Source organism: Balaenoptera borealis (genome assembly GCF_965194805.1).
Source record: "Balaenoptera borealis genome assembly, chromosome: 18".
Taxonomy (NCBI): Eukaryota; Metazoa; Chordata; class Mammalia; order Artiodactyla; family Balaenopteridae; genus Balaenoptera; species Balaenoptera borealis.
This window is the reverse complement of record NC_138877.1, coordinates 21045772-21067673: the sequence shown is the minus strand read 5'-3', so window position 1 is coordinate 21067673 and position 21902 is coordinate 21045772. Positions and strand designations below refer to the sequence as shown.

The following is a 21902-nucleotide window of genomic DNA, read 5'->3' as shown; positions in this document are numbered from 1 at the left end:
GTCCTCGGGAGGGGGACAACAGGTGATTCACAAATAAGCAAACAAATAGTCAGATATTGATCCATTTAATAGAGAAGACCAAAGCAGGATAAAAAACATAGTGCTGGGTTGTAGGGGGAATACTGTATTAATATTTTACATTGGATACTTATGTCCATCCTGATAAGACAATATCTGAGCACAGACTAGAAGAAGTGAGGGCAGCAGGTGCCATATGCACGTTGGAGGAACATCCTTCAAGACTGAAGAAACTAAGTGCAAAGGCTCTGAGGTGAGAGCATGCAAGTCTTTTTCAAAGAAATAGTGTGGAATGTTCTCAGGGAGACCTGCAACAGAAGATCTGGATAACGGTAGTAGGATTGGAGGTCAGGAGAAGTAATAGGAGCCAGAGCATGTTGGGTCTCGAAGGATATTAATAAAACTTTGACTTTTGTGCTGAAAAGTGCTACTGAAAGTTTACGATTAGAGGCAATCGTGGGGGGGACGTGAGGGATGACAAGAATAGTGGTTCAAAGACAACCTGGGACATTCCAAATGTTTGCATCTTGGGAAGATAAAGGTGAATCAGAAAGGAGACTGAGAAAGAAGGACCAATCAGGAGAAGTGAGAGTGACGTGTCTGAAGCCAAATGAGGAATGTGCTTCAAAAAGGAGGAAGTAATCAAGCTAACAAGTGCTGCCGATAGGCCAAGTAGCATGAGGAATACAAAATGCTGATTTTGCAAGGTGTTACATCTTGGTGGTGGACAGAGTAGTGTGGGGATCAGTGAGAATGGAAGTGGGCCTGCAGTGAGTTCAAGAGATAATGGAAGAAAGGGACAAGGAGACAGTGAGGTAGAAGACTCACCTAACGAGTTTTCCTTTAAAAAGAAAATGTTCACGTGAGACCACGGGACAAGGGATGGAATTGTAAATGTAGGAGAAACTGTACCATATTCGTGTGTGCTGATGGGAACGATACAGCAGAGAGGAAAAAATGATAATCTAGGAGAGAGGGGAGAATTGCTGAAGATGCTCTTGATTATGTCAGAGGAGGTGAGGAGCAGGGACTGCTATCAATACGAAGAGAATAGAAGGCAAGCAGGTGGGTAGAGATGCAGGTGGGTAGGCAGATGCTGGGCTAGTAGTGTGTGGAAGCCCTTTTCTATATTTACATCTTCTCAGTGAAATGGAAAGTATGGTTATCAACTGAAAGTGATGGTGGCGAGGAGATATTGGACATTTAATGAGAGGAAGGGTGTGAACTAGATGTCCAAGAGAGTGGATGAGTGAAAGAACTCAGGAAAAATAGCATGTCTTGGCAGCCCCAAGAACCCACTTAAAGTGAGTGGTCATGGATTTACAGTAAGTTGGCATGATCCTATGTCCTTCTCCAGCCATGCTCACCTGCCCAAGCTAATTTCTGATTTGCCTGGATTTTTCAAGGAGAATACAATGGAGAGAGAAAGAGAAGGGCATTGAGGGTGTGTGCAAAGGGGGTGATTACAGTGATAGACTATAGGGTAAAAACTGGGGAAATAGAAAAATGAAGACACTGTGTGACTGAGGAACAGTGAAATAAGGTAAGGTCAGTGGATTAAGGACTTGGATAGGTTAAAAGATTTGGGGATCTTAGAACAAGACAGAAAGATGGGATGTGGTTGTTGGAGAACAAGATGCTTAAAACAATGGAGAGAATACTATTATTGGTAAAGAAAATGCCTAAGGTATAGTAATGGAAGTGGATGGCTAAGATCGGGTGGAAGATTACTGGAAGGGGTTAAGAAACTCAGAGGTCAGGGCAATGGGAGAACTGTCCACATGAGTATTAAAACAACCAGAGGGCTTCCCTGGTGGCGCGGTGGTTGGGAGTCTGCCTGCTAATGCAGGGGACATGGGTTCGAGCCCTGGTCTGGGAGGATCCCACATGCCGCGGAGCGACTGGGCCCGTGAGCCACAACTGCTGAGCCTGCGCGTCTGGAGCCTGTGCTCCGCAGCAAGGGAGGCCGCGATGGTGGGAGGCATGCGCACCGCGATGGGGAGTGGCCCCCGCTTGCCGCAGCTAGAGAAAGGCCCTCTCGCGGGGGCGAAGACCCAACACAGCCATACATACATACATACATACATACATACATACATACATACATACATACATACATAAATAAATAATAAAAAAAAAAACAACCAGAAATTATGACAGGAGTTATTTAGGAGAAAGTGATGGTGAGCTAGGTTTGAAATCTTCAGTGTATGAGGGGAATGATCTGATAATCTGTGAATAACAGGGATAGTAGGTGTTATAATCTAATGGCATGAGCAGCAAAGCTGGGATGGGTTTAGGGATAAGGAGAGACAATGGTCTAGAAATATATGTGAGGAACAAGGAAGACACCTGTACTACTTCCAGGCCCCAAGGTAGCAGAAGTGTGGAAGAGAGCTACAGAGGGAGCGATGCCTCAGGGAAAATCCAGTTTTCACTTAAAGCAAGAAGAAACAGAGAATATATAGACAACCATAGAGACGATATAGATAATTTTGCTGATTAGGGACCATGAATTCCAGAAACCTCCATGGAAGGATTTTGGAAACTGAGAAGAGTGAGATGGGACGAGAGAAGAGGATGAGCAATTCTTACAAATATTACAATGGGTGGTGAGGAATGACCTTTCAGAGCTAGGTTTTTTCTGCTGATTAATTTTAGCAGATCTATAGGACATGATATGGTTATTAAGAATATTAAACAGAAACATTGAAAGGGGCAAAAAATCAGGCTCAGACCTTTGGGTGCGGCATCAAGTACTACTCCTTTATTCTTCTTGCTCCGGTACATACCCATAATGCTGGAGCAGAGATACCAGTAGCTCCACTACTTCCATTCTTAGGAAGACAGATGCCTCATCTACCAAAGATGAAACCATGTTTTCTTACATTAATCACTTCTGACTCAGTTTCACGAGAGGTCATATGATGGATAGATTCAGGATTTCATGCCCACATCCTAACTGAACGAGAGTCAAGGAGAGTTGATTTCTGGCTTTCTTCTTGAAAAGAAACTCCAAACATAGAAGGGTATTTGACAATGGCAAATGCCCACTGTAGAGTCCAAAGAGCAACAAATGTTTTCTTGGGCTCTGATTAAGGATAGGGTGCTTTGCTATTATCACTGCTTTCATTCAGTCCCATTATAAATAATATTTAAGTACTTGTTCTGACTCAGACACTATGCAGGGTACCAAGAATATAAGGACAAGTAAGACACAGCTTTATCTTCAAGAAACTCCCAACTACTTGGGAAGACGGACCTAGCAAAAAAAAAACAAACAATAATGCAGAGTAAAGGGTGCTATTTAAAAGGAGTTTACAAGAATCAAAGAAGGAATAGCTAACTGCCTGGGCTGGTTGTGATGGGAATGGGCAGGCTAGAGATGGCTTTGTTTGAGGCTGGATCAAAATTCAGAGCAGAAATTGTCTTGGTGGAATTGAAGAAAAGGAGAGAGAACTACATTGAATATTTCAGTGTAGCTGGTGTCCTGGTGGCAAGAGTGTAAATGAGGTAGGACTGGGGGAAAAGGAATGGCAGGAGGTTAGTTAGAAAAGGAGACTGAAGCCTGACTATGCAGTGTACATCTTTAAGAAATTTGCTTAATTTCTGCTGGTGAGGGATTGTCAAAGTCCTTTTGCTTGTCTGTTGGTTTGATGTTTCAGGAATCCTTTATTCAATAGTATAGGGGGTCTACCTATAAAATAGAGCTTCTGGCTAAATTAAGAGAAGGGAATGCACAAATTCCTACTCTTTTCCCCCTTTGTTGGTCCATAAGTTGCCTCCATGGACCCCTGTGGTTCCAACAGTTTGAATTGATGGAGAGCTACTGAAGAACCATCCCCTGGAAAAGATCGTGAGTATTTTATGCTTTAGGACGATCACTCTGATAGATCTGCGGAGGAGAATAGACACTGGGAGAAGCTGGAGAAGAGCAGGCCAGTTGGAAGCCTATTACAGTGGTTCACTGCTGACAGGATAACAAGGGCATGAACCAGGACAGTAGGGAAGAGGAGTGCGACAGACTGGGAGGAGGCTGTTGTGATGCTGGAATTTATGGAGAAGAAGAGAAAGAAGAGTCAAGAATTTGTATTGAAGGTTAACATCTAGCAGAACTGGTGGTTGTAGCAGACAATTCAGACCATACAGGGAAAACATAAATTTAGGGAATATCAGGATAAATCATTAAATAGTATTTGCCTACCTTGAGTTTGTGGTACCGGAAGGATATTTAGGTAGAGGTATTCAATCTATAGGGAAAATACGTACCTGAAATCAAGGAGAAAAGTGGTGCTAAAGATACAGAAGTGAGGGCACGGGTAGCTGGTCCCATGGATATGGATAGCCGGGCTCCAGGAAAACGTGCAGAGGGAAAGGAAGAAGGAGCAGGAGAGAAGTCTAGAGCACACAGCATGTTGAGAGGGTGAGACAGAGAAGAACCGTGTTTTGTGACTGTGTAGACATGGCAAGAGAAATTGGAGGGGACCCTGTTAAGTGTAGATCTTCTTATTTGTTCATAATTATTCATTGCCTCCCCACCTTTACCATGTCGCCCACCACCATGCTAAATGAGGTACAGTCCCTGGCTTAAGCTAATGGATTGTTATCGGGCATGACAAATAGCACATTGAGCAAAAGCTTTAATTATGCATGGAATGGCTCTGTTTCTTTTGTTTCTGTCCTCCACCATGAAAACAGCATGGGCAAGATGGTAGCTAATCATCATGGATCCCAAAATGAGAAGCCACGTGGAGCCCAGCCAAACCATAACCAACATGCAATCCTCATGTAATGTGAGCAAGAAATAAATATTTGTTGTGTAGGTCATTGATTTTGAGGGTTATTTGTTGCAATGGCAAAAACCGACCAATACTGTGATATTAAGGCAGTCGTTGTAGGGAGGGAGATAGCAAGACAACATTAAGGAGGAGGAGGGATCAAGCGGCAGAGACGTCACATAGTTTGGGAATTGACAGAGGCTAGTGAATACTGTAAGCTCCAAATATGTGAGCACTTACAAGATGCCTGATACATATCCAGGATCAGGGCTTACCTTGAGCTAGACAATAAAGTTTATTTTGGACACTCCCCCTCTTGGTTACCCAATCCCTCCCTATTATTTTCCTATCCTCCTGTCTACTGGTGTCCCTCAGAAACAGAAGTCTTTTCTTTACTCAGTTACCTGTCCTTTGTACAATATTAGGGTCTCCTGAAGACTCAAAAGACTTTGAACCTAAATGATGTTCAGATTCTGTGAAAGACACAGGATAGATACTGGTGCCTTTAATCACACGGCAACCTTCCCAGAAGGATGTTCTGCCCTTGGTAGAATTCCTGATCACTTGGGCTTCATGGGGTCTTATTTTCATATCTGTTTAAGACAGTACAAAACCTGAAGGGTTAACCACAGGTTATTCACATTCTGAATAACTACATCTAATGAAATGAGTTCTCAAGTTCTGTAAGCAGGGCATGCTGACTTGAAGGTCAATACCTTGTGCCTATCTGCAGAGGACAGCGGTTGTAAACCTAAGATGTAGGGTTCATATCTGGGCTCAGCAAATTCCTAGATTTGTGAATTTAGACATAATATTTCACTCTCTGTACCTTAGTTTACTTTTTTTATGGTGAAAAAAAGAATATCTTTTGCATTTTTTGATAGTACTTAAATCAGAAAATGCTTGAGAAGCACGTAGCACAGTGGTTGGCAAACAGCCCTCAATAAATGTCAGCTGTTACTATATTGATAATATTATTATTATTCCTACTCTTCCGAAAATTTACTTTGGTTGAGTAGTGGAAGTCTCAGTTTAACTCTAAACTGGGATTTAGATGTGTTTGGACGTGATCTAGCAGGGTTGCTTCCAGGCGTCAATTTGAATGAGGGTTTTTAGTGAAATGAGAATGAGAGGCTATATTCTGTGCTGACAAAATGAGTTGAAGAAGATAGCCTGGCATCTCTCCCAGAGAGTGGTTCCCCGTGATGGCCCAGCCTGGCCTGGCCCAGCCCAGCCGACTCAATTTCAAGAACTGAGAACTGACATATATTGAGAGAGGGGTTATACTCTAAATCTGTGCGGCCTCTCACGGGGTGCTCTTTTCACAGGGCATTCTTCAGGGTATGAAGTTAAAACAGCAGAGTTCACTTGAGAATCTGACCCAGGTAGTGGGAGGAGCTTTCTCCATCCTTCTGTCTGGAACAGCAGCTCCAACCTAGAGAGCGCTCTGATAGTGTACTCCACACCGACACCTCCAGGCAACCCAACAGCTCACAGAGACGGCATCCCTGCCTTAACTGCAGAGGTTAAGACGTGCTTCACGAGCGTTCTTGGGCAATGGACACAGTGATGAGGGCATTAAAGCAGAAGAGTATGGAAAGATTACTTGAGAATTCCTATAAGACTCCTCTGAGATAAATATGGATACGTCTTATGAGTTGACCTCATTTTAATTCCCAGGCTGGTGTAGCTTAAGGCCATATAGGACTCAGCCTTGGAGCCATGTAGTTAAAGAGAGGGCTGATCATAAAAAAACAGCTACGTTCCCTCCCCTCCTGGTAGTTTGGTTGGGATTCCTAATATCCGCAAATTTTCTTGATCTCCCACAGTGTATGTGTGAAATTCCATATAGCGGTTGCCTCCCTTTATTTCTGGGTTTAAGAATGCATTTTCCCCAGGGGAAGAAAAACCCACTGTAACTTTTATTAGAAGCAGTGCTGAGTGTATGAAGATAATCAAAGAAGATTTTCCAAAGGCAGCAAGTATGAGGAACATGGAGGTATAAATTTTGTTTACTGAAATAAGTTGGAGAGTGGCTGATTGTGGGCGTGGGAAGATGGGACAGTCACAGAACAAAGGTTGAGGCCATGAAGACACATTCTGTCAACTTCACAGCTCTGTTCAGACTCTACATTAACCCTTAACTTAATGAAGCAGGAATATCCACTCTAGTACCTAGGCACTACAGACTTGGTCTTTTATTCAAGCGTTGGGCACGTCTAAAGGTTGTGTGTGTGTGTGTGTGTGTGTGTGTGTGTGTGTGTGTGTGCGCGCACGCGCATATGCGCACAGGCACGTGTGTTTTAAATAACACAACACTAGCTGCTGTAACAGGTACACTGAACCATTTTGATTTTAAAGTTCAACAGAGTGGAGAGTAGGGATGCCATGCTGGACTCAGCCATGTTTAGCTTGTGACTTTGCAGGTCACCCTGTGTTGTAGATATGGGGATGCACCACCCAGACCCCCTTCAAAGGAGGAGTTGTTGCCTTCAGACGTCCAGTGACCTGACCCAGGGTCACTTTCTAGAGTGGCCCACATCCAAGGATTGATGGAAGTAGGCGTACTAGCTATTTCAGTTCAACAGGAGCTGACTGTATGGGACTGCTTTCGCTCCTGAGATCCCTGGTGTCGGCCAGTGCTGGCATCAGGTCTGTTTCACAGCTTGACTTACCCCTCTGCCCAATCCTGCTTTTTCCCTCCGTTGCACAGTTATCTGTCCCCAGGTCCTTCCTAATAACCATTCAGCTCAGAGTCTGCTTACTGCAGAACCCAACCTGGGAATCGCTGAGAATTGATTTGCAGCCTGCTGAGGGGAAGACAAAGGAGGAAGGTTTGATCTGAAAGGGACACATATCACTTCCTCTCACATCATTAGCTAGAACTCAGTCACCTGGTCAAGCCCTCCAGCTCCTCATTTTATAAAGACTCGGGGATACCCAGAAATGTTGGATGGCTTACCCAAGGTGATATAAGTCATTCTATAATTCAGATCATTGAATTCTCATCCTTCTGAGGAAATAGTATGGTTTTATTTTTTCCCTTTAGATAATAAGAACTATGTAACTGTCCATCTCTTCCTTTTGTCTTTGTTTCAGAAAAGCTCAGAAACAAATTCAGAAATAAATTATAGCAACTGTGTAATCCCTTACAGAATACATCTCTTTTATTTTCCTCCACGTCATGACCCACTCTTCTAATTTATCTTTGCCCTGATACAGTTTTTTCCTTTTTAATTTATATTTTATCATGTTGTGGTGTTTCTGCTGTAAGTCAACTCAAATTCTTTTTTTTAGAATGAGTCAGAGTATATGTAAATAAGTGAATAAATAAATACATAGAAGCATGATTCAGAATTCTTTATACCATAGCATGCTATTACAAACCCTTCCATTACATTTGGTCATCATTACAGGAACATTTCCATCTCATTATAAAATGAATGGACTGACCAAACAGAAGGTCTGGCTTGAATAAAAATTATATGCAAGGCACCTGTTAAATGGCTACTGCCTATTAAAACTTCTGATTTCCAGATGGGAAATGGCAATATAAGTTATGATTTATGATTCATGTAAATGCTCTTTTAAGGATGAGTACCTCCCTGGCAGTTAAAGTTTAATCATCCTCCAAAGAGTGTTCTTTTTTTTTTGCCAGCCACTCATGTTATGTATTGTAACCCTCCATTTCATGGTCAACGAAACTTGGGTTTGGAGAGGTGATTGCTCATAGTTACACAGCAAGGAAACAGCCCCACTGTCCTCTTGGGCTATTTTTTCACTAAACTCTCTAATTTAGAAAAACTAGCCCCAGTATAGGATTTCAATGCCACTGTAAAAAGAACTTGGTAGCCAGAGTCTATTCCCATTCTAATGCCCTTTGACATATCTATAGACCAGGCTTTCTCTTGAATTAGGTGCTCCTGACGTGGGAAGAAACAACTGCGACTCTGGCTCCTTCTCTCTTCTCTCCCCATCATCTTGTGAACATTCTTCCCTCAAAATTCTGCCCCCACTCTGCCCTTAAGCCTAGTGATGGCCTCAAGCCCACCCACTGTGATATTCTTCATGTCTCACTCATAAGGCAGGCAGAGGGCCTTGTCCAATTCAGCTCTCTAAATTAAAGGAGTTTTGTGTATGTGCGCTGCCCAGTGATAAGAGCCAGAAAAAGTGTCTCGAGAGGCCCTGAAAAAGGCACAGAGCTTCTAAACCCAAGCTTGAGGCGAGATCTCATCCAAGGCAAACTGTTCTCTGGCAAGCCTTTGTTTATACATGCTTCCTTATCTCTCAGGGGCAGCACGTATTTTCCTAGAATTCGGTTACTGTGCTTTTTCGTTGGTGCCCTTCCTTAATCATTATATTTAAAGCCATATGTCTGGGAGATCTCAAATTCCAGTGGGGCTCTGGAAGAGGTGACACACTGATATCTTCTCCCAGTAGAGGGATTCCAGCTTTGGCTTCCCCTGGTAAGTCACTTCTTTGGGGGTGATTTATAGCTTTCTAGAACTTTTCTTGTATGATGGATCAGGCCTACCAGCCTTTTAAGGATAACTCACTTCTTCCCAGTAAGGCAAATACTCTTTTCAAGATGATGGCTGTGGTTGAAGTTCCCTACGTAATTTATTCCCATTGAAACAAGTATTATTCATCCATTCGTTCATCCCCTTATCATTCACATATTTATTCAGCAAACCTTTTTTCAGAGTCTGCTACGAGCCAAGCACTACAATGTAAACTCCTTGATGGCAGGGGCTCCTGCCATTTTAGTTTATAGCTGTATCCCCAGGGCTTAATCCCATGGCTATCACTGAATAAATATTTAGCAAATTTAATATAGTATCTGTTGTGGCAGAGACTACTAGTTGCCTACACCAGCATCCACTCTCGCCTTCCTCCTTAGCTAACAGAACTCTGATTTTGAGCTAGGCACACTGGCACCTTCTTTGCAGCTAGTTATGGCCATGTGGTTTTGTTCAGGCCCATGGCATTCAGGGTACCTGTGGTGTGATAACACTGGGAAACTGCTTAAAGGGGGTTGGTTCAGCTGTAAAGAGTTTTCTTTTTATCTATCTCTTTACCTTCTCTTCTAGCTTGCAACATAGATTTTTTTCCCCCATGTTATAATTGAGGAATAATTTACATAGAAGAAGGTGTACAGATATTAATCATATAGGTTAATCGATGTTTACATGTACACACACTCACGAAACCATCACCCAGATTAAAATATAAAAATATTTCCAGCACCCCAGAAAGCTCCCTTATGACCATCCTAGTCACTAACATTCCCAGAGCTAACCACTATCACCATAGATTAGTTTTGCCTGATTCTGAGCTTCATATAAGCAGAGTCACATAGTCAATCAGGCAATGTCCCATCAGGAGACAGAAACTACACTGGTAATTTCAACAGGGAAACTTTAATATAAAGAATTAATGATTAAAAGGTAGTTAACCACTAAGATGGGTAAAAGAGGATTCTAAGGGGGTACAAAGTAGCAAATACAGATGGCAGCTACTACCTCTAAGCCTTGGGATGATCAAGAAAGACACCAGGAAATTAAAGGATGCTCTCCCCTCACCTCTGAGATTCAGACCTGGTTGGAGAGAGCTTACCTTTCAGGGGAGCAGGCAGCCTGCTGGTAGCGAAGAACCTTGCTAGAAGCTATAGGCTAGAACTTGCCCAGAGAAGTTGCTTCCCAGCTGGTGTAGGACACAGGCCTATGGGGGTCTGTGAGGGCTACTGATGCGAGCACTACCAGGCCACCCACATGCGAATCTGCTAGCTTCCAGACACCCAAAACAGTATCCTGCAACTAGGAAGGGAAGCCCCTTTTGCCTGCTACAGATTTGCAGTGTCCCTGCAGACCCATGTGTTGATGAGCCTCATATTGAATGAATAGGCAAAGGAGAGTATTTATAGGGTCAAGCGTCAGTATCACAAAGCAGGGCAGAAAAGATTTAGAGCTGAGAGGCAATAAATTGATAACTGACACATATAACAGATACTCTTTTGTGTCTGTCTTCTTTTACTCATAATTACATGCACACCGGGTTTGATAGCTGGAGCTCCGGCAGGTATGTGGAACCATAAAGCAACCTCGAGAATGGAAGCCGTGTACTAGGGTGGTGAGCAGGATGTTAGGTGCCTGGGTCTCTGATGACAGCAGTAGAGTTTCCATACCAGCCCAGGACTTCTCAAATCTGGACGTTCTTTAATGTGAGAGGAAAATAATACTTCCCCTTGTTTAAATCATGCGATCTTTTTTTCTTGATGTACACAATGGAATCAAATGGTAACTAATATACATGCTTCAGACTGTTCACAATCTGGTGAGACAATCAAATAAACAGAACCATTATCAGAATGAGAAAGATAAGTGAAGGAACTAGAATTGCTTATTTTCTTTGTGCCAGGGCCTGTGCTAGATAACTTGGGATACTGGTGAGATTCAGATCTTCCTATCGTATTATTTTGTGTCCAAGTGTCATATCAGCCATCAGAGATAGGTTTAGAGTCCAGGTTTTCTGACTTCTAGTTTAGTGTTTTATTATTTAATAACCCAAATGTCAGCTGGGATCAACTTGCCTCTTAAGAGGGTTTCCTAAATATCCAATTTTATGCTCCTGTCCCTGAAATCTAAAACTTTTCCTGAAATCTCTGTCAGTTTAACAGTTGGAGATGGAGAAGGGGAAAAAAGTGGTTGTGTAATGTGTTTAAGTTCTTACAATTTCCTCTGGTTATGATTTGCTTCATCAGTTCATGGATCAGTTTTCTGTCTTATTAGTTCATGCACTAATTTTCATACTGTGTCAACTCAGCCATGAAACTCACACCATTTATCAGTTTCTATAAACATACCGATTCACACAGGTCAGTACTTTACGTGTAATGATCTGTATTGAAACATACCCAAACAGTAGCCAGAGTAATCTCTATATTTAAGTTTTTATTTTATTTAGTCTTTTGAAAATGTAATATATTTAGATGTTCAAAGATGTTAAAGTGGGAAATAGTAAATAGATGACCCAATTTTCTAATGGGTTGCTGGTCTGTACTGATTGATAGGAACTCTTAATGATGTTAAAAGAGCCCTTTGTGATACGGTTGCAAATTGATTTTCTCAATTTGTCTTTTTTCTTTTGACTTTTCTTGTAGTGGTTTTGTCAGGAGTTAAAAAATTCATAGTCATCTTTTTTCAGTCTTTTAAAGATTTAGGAGATCGTATTTTAATTAGAAAGGTTTTCCACATTCCATGGTTATAAATAATTCTCTCAAGTTTTTTCCCTAGTAATTTTAGGGCTTCCATCTTATATATACATTTAAATCATTGATCCATTTGGAATTTATTCTTACATAAAATATTAGTTTACATCTGATTTATATTTTTCTAGATGGCTATCTAGTTATCCCAATACCATTTAATTCTTAATATTTTCCTTATTGATTTAAGACACCACTCATTATTTACTGAATTATCACTTGCATTTGTTTGTATTAGTGGGTTCTATATTGTTCACCAATGTCTATTCTTAAACTTGTATCACACTGCTATACCTATTTGTTATGTTTTAATAATTTACAGGGCGAATTCTCCTCATTACATTCATTTTTCAGAATGTTTCTGACTATTCTTTACTTGTTGATATTTTCATATGAGTTTATAATCACCTAGTGCAAGAATGAAATCTTGTTGATAATTTTATTGGAATCATGTTAGAGCTACAGATCAGCTTTGGAGAACTTAAACCCTTTTAATACCAAGCCTTCCTCTCCCACACATTGTGCCTTTCCATTTGTCCATAACTTTTTTTTTTGTCCTACAGGAGTGTTTTACAGTTTGGTTTCCATAGATCTTCTACATTTGTTGTTTTTTCAGTTGATTCTCTTGAGTACATCAGAGTATTTCATATTATCTCTAATTAATGATAACTTTACATCTTCTTTAAATTATCTGGCCCCAAATGTCATCAATGGTGAGGTTAAAAGACCTGCATTCCATGATATTGCTTTCCAACCATACCAGCCTTCTTTTTGTTCTTCAAATATACCACAGGGAACTCTATTCAATACTCTGTAATGACCTATATGGGAATAGAATCTAAAAAATAGTGGATATATGTGTATGTATAACTGACTCACTTTGCTGTACAGCAGAAACTAACACAGCAGTGTAAAACAACTCTACTCCAATAAAAAAATTTAATTAAGAAAAAAAAGACACTACTGTTTAAGAGGCAAAAAAAAAAAATTTTTTTTTTCTCCCTTCTTACGACCTTTGCCTTAGCTGTTTCCTCTCCCAGGAATATTTTTGTCTACAGATTTTTACTTAGCTTTCTCCTTGTTTCATTCAGGTGTTGACTTAAAAACCTCTTTAGATAGACCTTCCTTGACGAAATTTATCATTTCCGACATTTTAAAAATAGATTTGATGGCAGTGACTTTTTCTGTTATTATTTACTAAGGAATCCCTCGTGCCTTGAAAAAGTCAGGGTCTGTTGAATTAAATTCTAAATAGCAGTTCTTCTCTTCATCTCTTGTAAGTTTTCCCTCATTTCTCCTTTCCCTGACACCGCATTTCACTCCTGGCCACCAGCTCCTGGGTTTAGGAAAATCTCTTCCTCATGTGAAAGTCCTCTAGCTCAATCAAGAGGAAAAGAAGAGGCCTGAAGTCCGAAGTCCCTCTAGAGTCCCTCCACTCTTCCTCCCTAAAGTCCAAATGCTCCTCATGTCAAGTTATCTACAGCTAGGGAGGGAGCCTGCTAAGGCCTCCATCCCAGGGTGGGCAGGTTCTTCCTTCTCCGGAAACAGACCACCTTGAGGAAAGTATACAGTTGATTGGCATGTGTAGCTCTGACTGTTCTAGGGGTAGTTCACAGGCTCAAAGGAAGAGCTGCAGGGTCCAGAGACTAGAATGGGGCTTCACATCACCAGGCTTTTCCTTTCCTTTCTCCTTCATGCAGCTTCCGGTCAACCCATCCCTACTTAGCCGCAGTCTGTAGAAAGGCTTCTCCAGGGTGCCGGCAAGATGAGGTCTGGCTGCCTCCTGCTTGAGTAACTGCAGCGTAAAGAGTGTTTCCTTTTCCAAAGGCCTTGTTAAAAGGGGAAAACCGTTATTGGTCTTTCACGGATCACATGACCACCCCTGGACCAATCACCACAGACTCAGGAGTGAACGGGGAACTCTGATTGGCCAGGCTCTGCTCACATTCCCTTAGGGACCAGAATACTTATTTCCAAGGCTGCTGGGAGTTGGGTGGGCGAGAAATGCAGGAACAGGCACAAAAAAGTAACAGAGTCTCTCGCCAGCACTTATTAAATAAGCCACTGGAAATGGAGACTTTTCCATTGTGTGTATATTATTTAGGAAATGACATGTATGAGAATTGAATTACGTAAGAAAAGACATTGAATTAAATAACGATGGTCGCAGTTTGTGTTGTGATAAGCTTGTGCTTATTTTAGCTTTTTTTTTTTTTTTTTACTGCTGTGTTTCGAGACTTTGACATAGATTTTCAGTATCGTTTATCAAATTTTTTACACTGTTCTTATAGTTCAAAAGCTGAACTGTTTAACCCATTAGCCTCCCAGAGGTATTAGTTCCATATGGATCAAGTCCTGTGACCTTGTCTCATCAAGAGCTGTGAGACTCTGCCAGCCCCATGGTGCCTTGTGGAGTAATAGAGAAGTGTTTTATCAATTTCAGTGCCTAAACTCCAGCCTCAGTACGAATCCACACAGGAAGATTCACTTGAAATTTCTACTATGTAATTGAGAAAAGATGTGGCTGGACGTGGAGTCCAGAGGGATCAGGGTTCTACTGCAGACTCCTTTCGCTATTCTCTATAAAACTTTGGGAAAGCACAGAAACTTCTCAGACTCTTATCTATCAGATGGAGATTTTATTACCTATTTCACAAACCTGTGAGAACAATATATATGTAAATTAACTCTGTAAGTTGCAGAGCACTATATATGTAGTTTTAGTTATCAAGCAGCTGTAAATCGTTCAAGTAACAACACAGGTGATAAAACACTGTAATCATGAACAAATAAAATTTTAACAGAATGAGATGCATTTATAGTCTGAACCATTCATTTTCTAGCATAGCCAGAGATACTTTTGCACCTTACCCATTTCATATATGTAGAACTTCTCCTCTCTGAAAGTGTTTCCTTGGTGCAAACGCAACACGCCATGTACATTTTAGAACACCACCATGATGTTTGCCGTAGAGCACGGTACCTAGATGGCATAACATAAATGCAGGCAGGATTGTTATGGGGCTGAATCATGGGGCGAGTGAAAGTAGGGTTGAGGCAGTTGAGGAGGGAAACCTGGGAGCAGCGCTGGAACTGGAGCCTTTAGTTGTTGAGCTCCTAAGTCTGAGAGCAAGTGTAAACAGGATGTTAGGGTCTGGAGTAAGCGTCGCTTCTCGTGTGCCGCCGTCTACCTCTGCCTTCGGAGTTCTGACAGATGGTGAATCAACAGAGAACTGGGTGAAGTAGGGAAAAGAATGAGCTCTGTTAGGGCTTTCCAGAATGGCCAGAGTTGGAGAATGCAATGGGGCTTCCTTCCATAGAACCTTTAGAAGCCTCACAGCCTTGATTTGCATACTTTAGTTCAGATAGTGGAGCTGAAACTAGACTGGCCCCACCAGTTAGGGCCTGCCTGAAAGAATCAGCTGCATCTGGGCTCCTGGAGGTTGTGTTAGTTTCCTACAGCCACTGTCACAAATCACCACAAACTCTGTGGCTTAAAACAATACAAATTTCTTATCTTACAGTTCTGGAAGTTAGAAGTCTCACATCAAGGTGTTACCAGGGCTGGTTCCTTCTGGAGACTCTAGGATGGAATCCATTTCCATGTTTTTTTTCCCAGCTTCTAGAGGCCACCCACATTCCTTGGCCCCGTATCTCCCTCTGCTACCATCATCATCTTGCCTTCTCTCTGACTTTGAACCTCTTAGAAAAAGCCTTGTGATTACATGCGGCACACCCGGATAATCCAAGATAATCTTCCTAGCTCCAGTTCCTTAATCGCATCTTGCAAAGTCCCTTTGCCATGTAAAATAAAAGATTCACAGGTTCAGGGGGATTAGGATTTGGACCAGGGGCAGGGGGGGTGGGGCAAGGGGAGAGGCATTATTCAGCCTAAAACAGAGGTCTAAGAACTCAAGAGAGAGAATGATCCAGGTGGTGACAAGATCTGCTGCCTGAGACTTAAAGCAGTGATCCGCTCCTCCATATTGTGGTCCAGTGATTGTCAGGTTGTTCCCAGTCTTACAGTCAAATCCATCACTTGCCCTGGGGGACAAATTCAGGTGGCAGTAGAGAGGGGGATCTGTAAAAGTAGCTTATGTCTTCTTAGGGAAATGTGGTGGTTAGAGACGTTTCCCTCTGAGAATGAGGAGAGGAGTTGCTGGAAATCGTGGTGGTCTCCTTTTCAGTTCTCTCTAGAGCCAACTTTGAAGATGGATGGACATCTATATACAGAATTAAGACACTGAACCACGACCCACTTCCCACTTCATCATCCTTCTTTCTCTCTCTCTCTCACCACCTTCTCCTTTCTCTTTATTCCAAATCTCAGGGAGAGAAAGAGAAAAAAGAAGCGAAAAACATAGCAACAAGGATCAAAATAAATAACAAGGAAGCAGAGAGGAGAAGGAACGTGGAGGAGAGAGTGAGAAGACGAGCTGTCCAGGGAGAAGTGGAGGAGGAGGTGAGTCATCACTCCTAGGTGGGTGACTGCTTTCAGCCCCAGAGCACTGCTGCCCAATAGAAATAGATTGTGAGCCACAAATGCGAGCTATGCGTGGTATTTTACATTTTCTAGTAGGCACACTTAAAAAATAAGAAGAAACCCAATGTATTCAACATGTTATTTTAATAGGCAATCAACATAAACACTTGTTAATGAGATATTTTACTTTTTTTTTTTTCTGTGCTAAATACTTGGAATTTGGTGTGTATTTTGTATTTACAGCATATCTCAATTGGGTTCAGCCACATTTCAAGTGCTCAAAGACCACACATGAGTAGTAGCTACTGTATTAGAACACATAGCTCCAGGAGATTTCACTTGTCTTTTGATTCAGTTTTGGGGGGAGATAGATTAATTCCTCAGCAAAGGGAATGAGGATTGATGAAGGATGCTTGACTAACAGAGAGAAGGAGAACCTAGCTTTGTTATCCTGATTCCGTCCACAACTTACTGGGCGGATGATCTTTCAGTGTCCTGCAAAGGAAGCTGATACTTGAATTTTACATTCCGCACAGTGAGAGCAGCAGAAATGAGAACAGACTCTAAAAGGCATTTTGCACTTCCTGGAAATAGATGCTGTACTAGGTAAATTTAGGAGGTGGATCTGTTTATTATGTTGTCTTGTTAAATGCAATGTTATTGTTAATATCTCCTGTGAGTTTCAATTCTTGATGCTGGTTATGCCACATTATGTTGACTAAAGATGTAAGAAAGGAGGCTTAATGTGTTGCTATGGCAATGGATGCTCTTGGAAGTAGCAACAGAATAAATAAGCAAGGCATTTTTTTTCGCACGCTACTACATTCACATCTGCTAGGTGGTGCCTTGTTTTGTCTCATCATACTTGCCCTATTTGTTTACTAGCTATGGCATGAAACTTTAATTGTGGTGTAGCTGGCTGTCACCATATCACAGGAAACGAAAACAGACCACAGGGCAGTCAGCCAGAAACTGCTCTTAGGTGATGTCCGCTAGAGCAAAGTGAAAGTGCCAAGTAGTTATCTGGTGAGTGAGACAGACAGTTACCAGCTAAAGCTGCAAATTCTTTACTTCACACTACTTCTGAGGTTCTGTGTTGGTCTGACTCACACACCAGGGCCCAAAGACCCTCTGTTCTTTATACCATAGCCCAGCACTGCTCAGTGACAGAACTAAAAGGATGGTTCTCATGCTAGCCAGGGACAGCCCAACATTAAAAAAAAAAATTGTTTTGTTGCTGAAGTATAGTTGGTTTACAATATTGTGTTAGCTTCAGGTGTACAGCAAAGTGACTGTTGCATATTTTTTTTTCAGATTGTTTTGCATTATAGGTTACTACAAGATATTGAATAGAGTTCCCTGTGCTATGCAGCAAATCCTTGTTGTTTATCTATTTCATGTATAGTAGTGTGTATCTGTTAATCCCAACCTCCTAATTTATCCCTACCCCACCTCCCTTTCCCCTTTGGTAACCATAAGTTTGTTTTCTATGTCTGACAACATGACATTTTGATCGTAAGCAAGCTACTTAAGGCTTATCAAAGTCATTATTAAATATGTTTTATGATAGGCCCAAGGTGTACTTTTATACATAACAAAATGCCCATAGAGACATCTACTGTTGTCTCAGAATTGCAGTTAAGGTCCCAAACTGAGGATAAAAACTACTACATGAATTTTTTTTTAAATTAATTAATATATTTATTTATGGCTGTGTTGGGTCTTCGTTTCTGTGCGAGGGCTTTTTTCTAGTTGTGGCAAGTGGGGGCCACTCTTCATCGCGGTGCGCGGGCCTCTCACTGTCATGGCCTCTCTTGTTGTGGAGCACAGGCTCCAGACACACAGGCTCAGCAGTTGTGGCTCACGGGCTTAGCTGCTCCGCGGCATGTGGGATCTTCCCAGACCAGGGCTCGAACCTGTGTCCCCTGCATTGGCAGGCAGACTCTCAACCACTGCGCCACCAGGGAAGCCCCTACGTGAATTTTTAATGAGACTAACCAGTGAGCCAGCAGTAGTGGCAGCTACCTCACAGTACATCAATATGATAAGAAATTGAGAAAGGAGGGGAGACATTGTATTACTGGGGGGTGCAGTGCTAATAGAGAAGCTATGAGTCCTTTTGTGTGGGGAAGGACAAGGTATCCTTTTCCCTTCTTGAGTTGAGTTGACTGAAAGAAAGGGAGACTGGCATCTATTTTCCGAAAAGTAGGCTAACAAACAGAGAACCACCAAGGCTACATTTTTTAAATGTTACAAAAGAAAAGAAATGCACCTTATCTTTCATTTGGTTATGATATGCAGGAGAGTTGAGGTTGAGCAGGTGAGTGGGGGGAGTGGGTAGGTCACGTAGATGGTTGTTACAGGAATCGAGAGTGAGTGGAGAGGACCTGTAGGCAGTCAAGTGAAATTTGCTAGGATGAGTGATGGATTACATATAGAGGGTAAGGGGGAGCGGTGGACAAAGTTGAGGTCTACCTGCAAGCAGAGAAGGGGAGGGTGATTTGGTAAGCAGGGTGTTTGGGAAACAACCAGAGGCTGTAAAAAGAAGCCGCTGAGCGAGAATACAGTTCAATAGGTTTGTCTCAATCTACTTTGAGATTTTGATGCTGTATAGAGTTTAGTGGGAAAATGATTGATTGGCACTTAATAAGGTATTCATGTCCCTGAATATTGGATTTTTTTTAACCTGAGATTCATGCAGTTGCTGAAGACTAAAGTGAAGAATTTTGGAAATGTGAGTCACAGTGAAGATGTGTGATGTCGTGAAAGGCTTACTAGATTTGGAATCAGAGGATAGAGGCTTGCATTTAGGACAGCCTGAAAGTTTTTAAGAAACAGGAAGATAAACATATGTGGTGATCATGGTAGCTTCTATTTCTTGAACATGTATGCGATTATGTGCCAATCACTGTGCTACATGCTTTGTATGTTTTATTCTCATAATACATATAATGAGGAATAGGTACTATTTTTATCATAATTTTCCAGATAAGGAAAATGAGTCTTAGAGAGGAAATGAAAAGGTCACATAGCAATGATGAAGCCAGAATATAAACTAACAAACATCTGTCCTACTCCAAAGATGGAGCTCTCCAGATTATACCGCATCGCCTTTTAGAGATCAAACAGAAAAATCCAAGTAAGGCAGGAATGAAATGAAAATGGTGCCAGGTATAAGGTTATACAATCTTTCTTTAAAATTTATTTTATTTTATTTTTATTTATTTTGGGCTGCGTTGGGTCTTTGTTGCTGTGCGCGGGCTTTCTCTAGTTGCAGTGAGCGGGGGCTACTCTCTGATGTGGTGCGCAGGCTTCTCACTGAGGTGGCGTCTCTTGTTGAGGAGCATGGGCTCTAGGCACGCAGGCTTCAGTAGTTGTGGCGCACGGGCTTAGTTGCTCCACGGCATGTGGGATCTTCCTGGACCAGGGCTTGAACCCGTGTCCCCTGCATTGGCAGGCAGATTCTTAACTACTGCACCACCAGGGAAGCCCAGGTTATACAATCTTTTACAACATAGAGTCCTATACCTGTGCTATCAGCAAGATACAAATTACGCTCTGAATATTACACAGAAAAGAATGTATGATCAACTACACAATTTGCAGTGTCAAGATAAAATCAAGCCAAGTGCTACAGAAAAGTAGAATTATTCTAATAATAACACTAGATAGAACTGTCTTCCATTAGTTCTCACCATGTTCAATATAATGTACATCTTCTTCAACAACATCCTTAATACAGACACAATGATGAATATCAGATAATGTAGCATTATTACCATTGCCTAACAGGATGTTGAAATTAGTTGAACCAAGACTCAGAAATAAAATAGATGAGAATTTCCAAAGCTAGATCACAAATGCACACATATTACATCAGCCAAACCAATTATAAGAACAGTTGTCAGAGTGAAGAAAAGAAGGATTTATGGAGGTTATAAGGCTGTGAGTCCCGCCTCTGCCCCTGGGGGATATGTGGGATGCAGGCGGTGTCACCTCCTTCACCTTAAGCCTAGTGAGAAGTTGATTTTTAGTGTAAACAGGTACATACTTATCCATGTGCCCTTTGTCCTGGCTTTTTCTCTCTGGAAATTTGATCTGAAGCCTCAGGAAGAGGAACTGCTTTTGCTCCACTTCATCAAGATGACAGTTGAAACAGAAAAATGATCCTGAACAGAAATGATAGAGAGGAGCAGAATGAAACTGGCCACCTTCAGAGTGGCAGCCTGTGAGCCCAGGGCTCATAAAGTCACTTCCAGGAATTAAAAAGGAGAAGGGTATTGACATTCAGTCACAGAGGTGTCATGGATGGGTGCCTTAGAGGTCTATCTGTCTACTGCCTGGAGTCTAAGAGGAGAAAGATGTCACTGGTGATCAGGAGAATCTTGATAAAGAGAACATCTGAGCAACGTGATGAGGATGGGGAACACATAGTCACCATTATTGCAGAGCTTGATGAGTAGATGTCAATCATGCTTTTCCAGCTGAAAGATGCTTCTCCACATGTCCCTCTCAAGTAACCCTTTAATCAATCAACAAGCATTTAATGAGCACCAGTTAATGGGCTAGATTCCCGAGAGATTATAAGTAAAAGATAGCACATGTTTCCGTTCCAAACGGAGGAAAGGCAAGGCAAGTGAGGGATTGTGTGACTTACCCAATGTGTTGAAGAGCCAGGACTGAGGTCCTACAACCTACTCTTCAGTCCAGGACTCCTTCAGGTCTGTGTAATGGGTTTCTACTAGAGAGGACCTCAGGACCTAGAGAAAGTGTCTTCCACATAACCAGGCCCAGTTCATTGGTGGAGATACTTTGTTATTGAAGTTGAGGAGGACTTTTTCTCCCATAGAGACTGAAATACATTCAGAGAGAGCCCACCAATCTGAGCTTACATGGAGAACCCCAAACAGTGCCCGTCTCTCCATGCTGCAGGATGACCTCGGGTCTCTCTTTGGATTGTCTCTCTTAGAATTGGGTGTCTCCTTCTTCCTTTACAGGTTGCAAAGTCATGTTCTTGATTCCTCATTCACTTATCCCAAGCAGCCATCTTCATTCATTTGACCTTTCTAATCCTTGGTAATGGAATTGGCTGGCTGGTCTATCTTTATTAAAGTCTGTCCTAGAGCAGAACCTTCACATGGGGCCAAACGAGAACTAAAAGCTCTTATAAGGAAGCCCTTTAACACTCACTTATTTTGTCTCTCAGTTTGAAGTCTCCTCCCCTTGTTGAGTTAGAAGAGCCTGCATGTGTGGAAGGCACTTGGCTCTCTATTATCCAGAGCCATGGCTAGGAGCCATGACATAGTTTATCATTAAATCCTTCACTTGGGCTTAAGTGAGCTTTAGTGCACACATTACA

General features: G+C 41.8%; 1 protein-coding gene and 1 long non-coding RNA gene across 2 annotated transcripts in view; one reads left to right on the top strand and one right to left on the bottom strand.

The window, feature by feature from the left end:
• The first annotated feature begins 15887 nt into the window (after positions 1-15887).
• Positions 15888-21902, top strand: part of LOC309615733 — a 93838-nt gene continuing 87823 nt past the window's right edge. Inside the window, exon 1 of the long non-coding RNA XR_014237030.1 lies at positions 15888-16522. This is a non-coding gene — a long non-coding RNA (uncharacterized lncRNA). The remainder of the gene's footprint in view (positions 16523-21902) is intronic.
• Positions 20484-21902, bottom strand: part of LOC309615683 (uncharacterized protein) — a 342582-nt gene continuing 341163 nt past the window's right edge. The window contains exon 5 of the mRNA XM_082365745.1: positions 20484-21065. Within this exon, the coding sequence (XP_082221871.1) occupies positions 20877-21065 (189 nt within the window). The 3' untranslated portion in view covers positions 20484-20876. The remainder of the gene's footprint in view (positions 21066-21902) is intronic.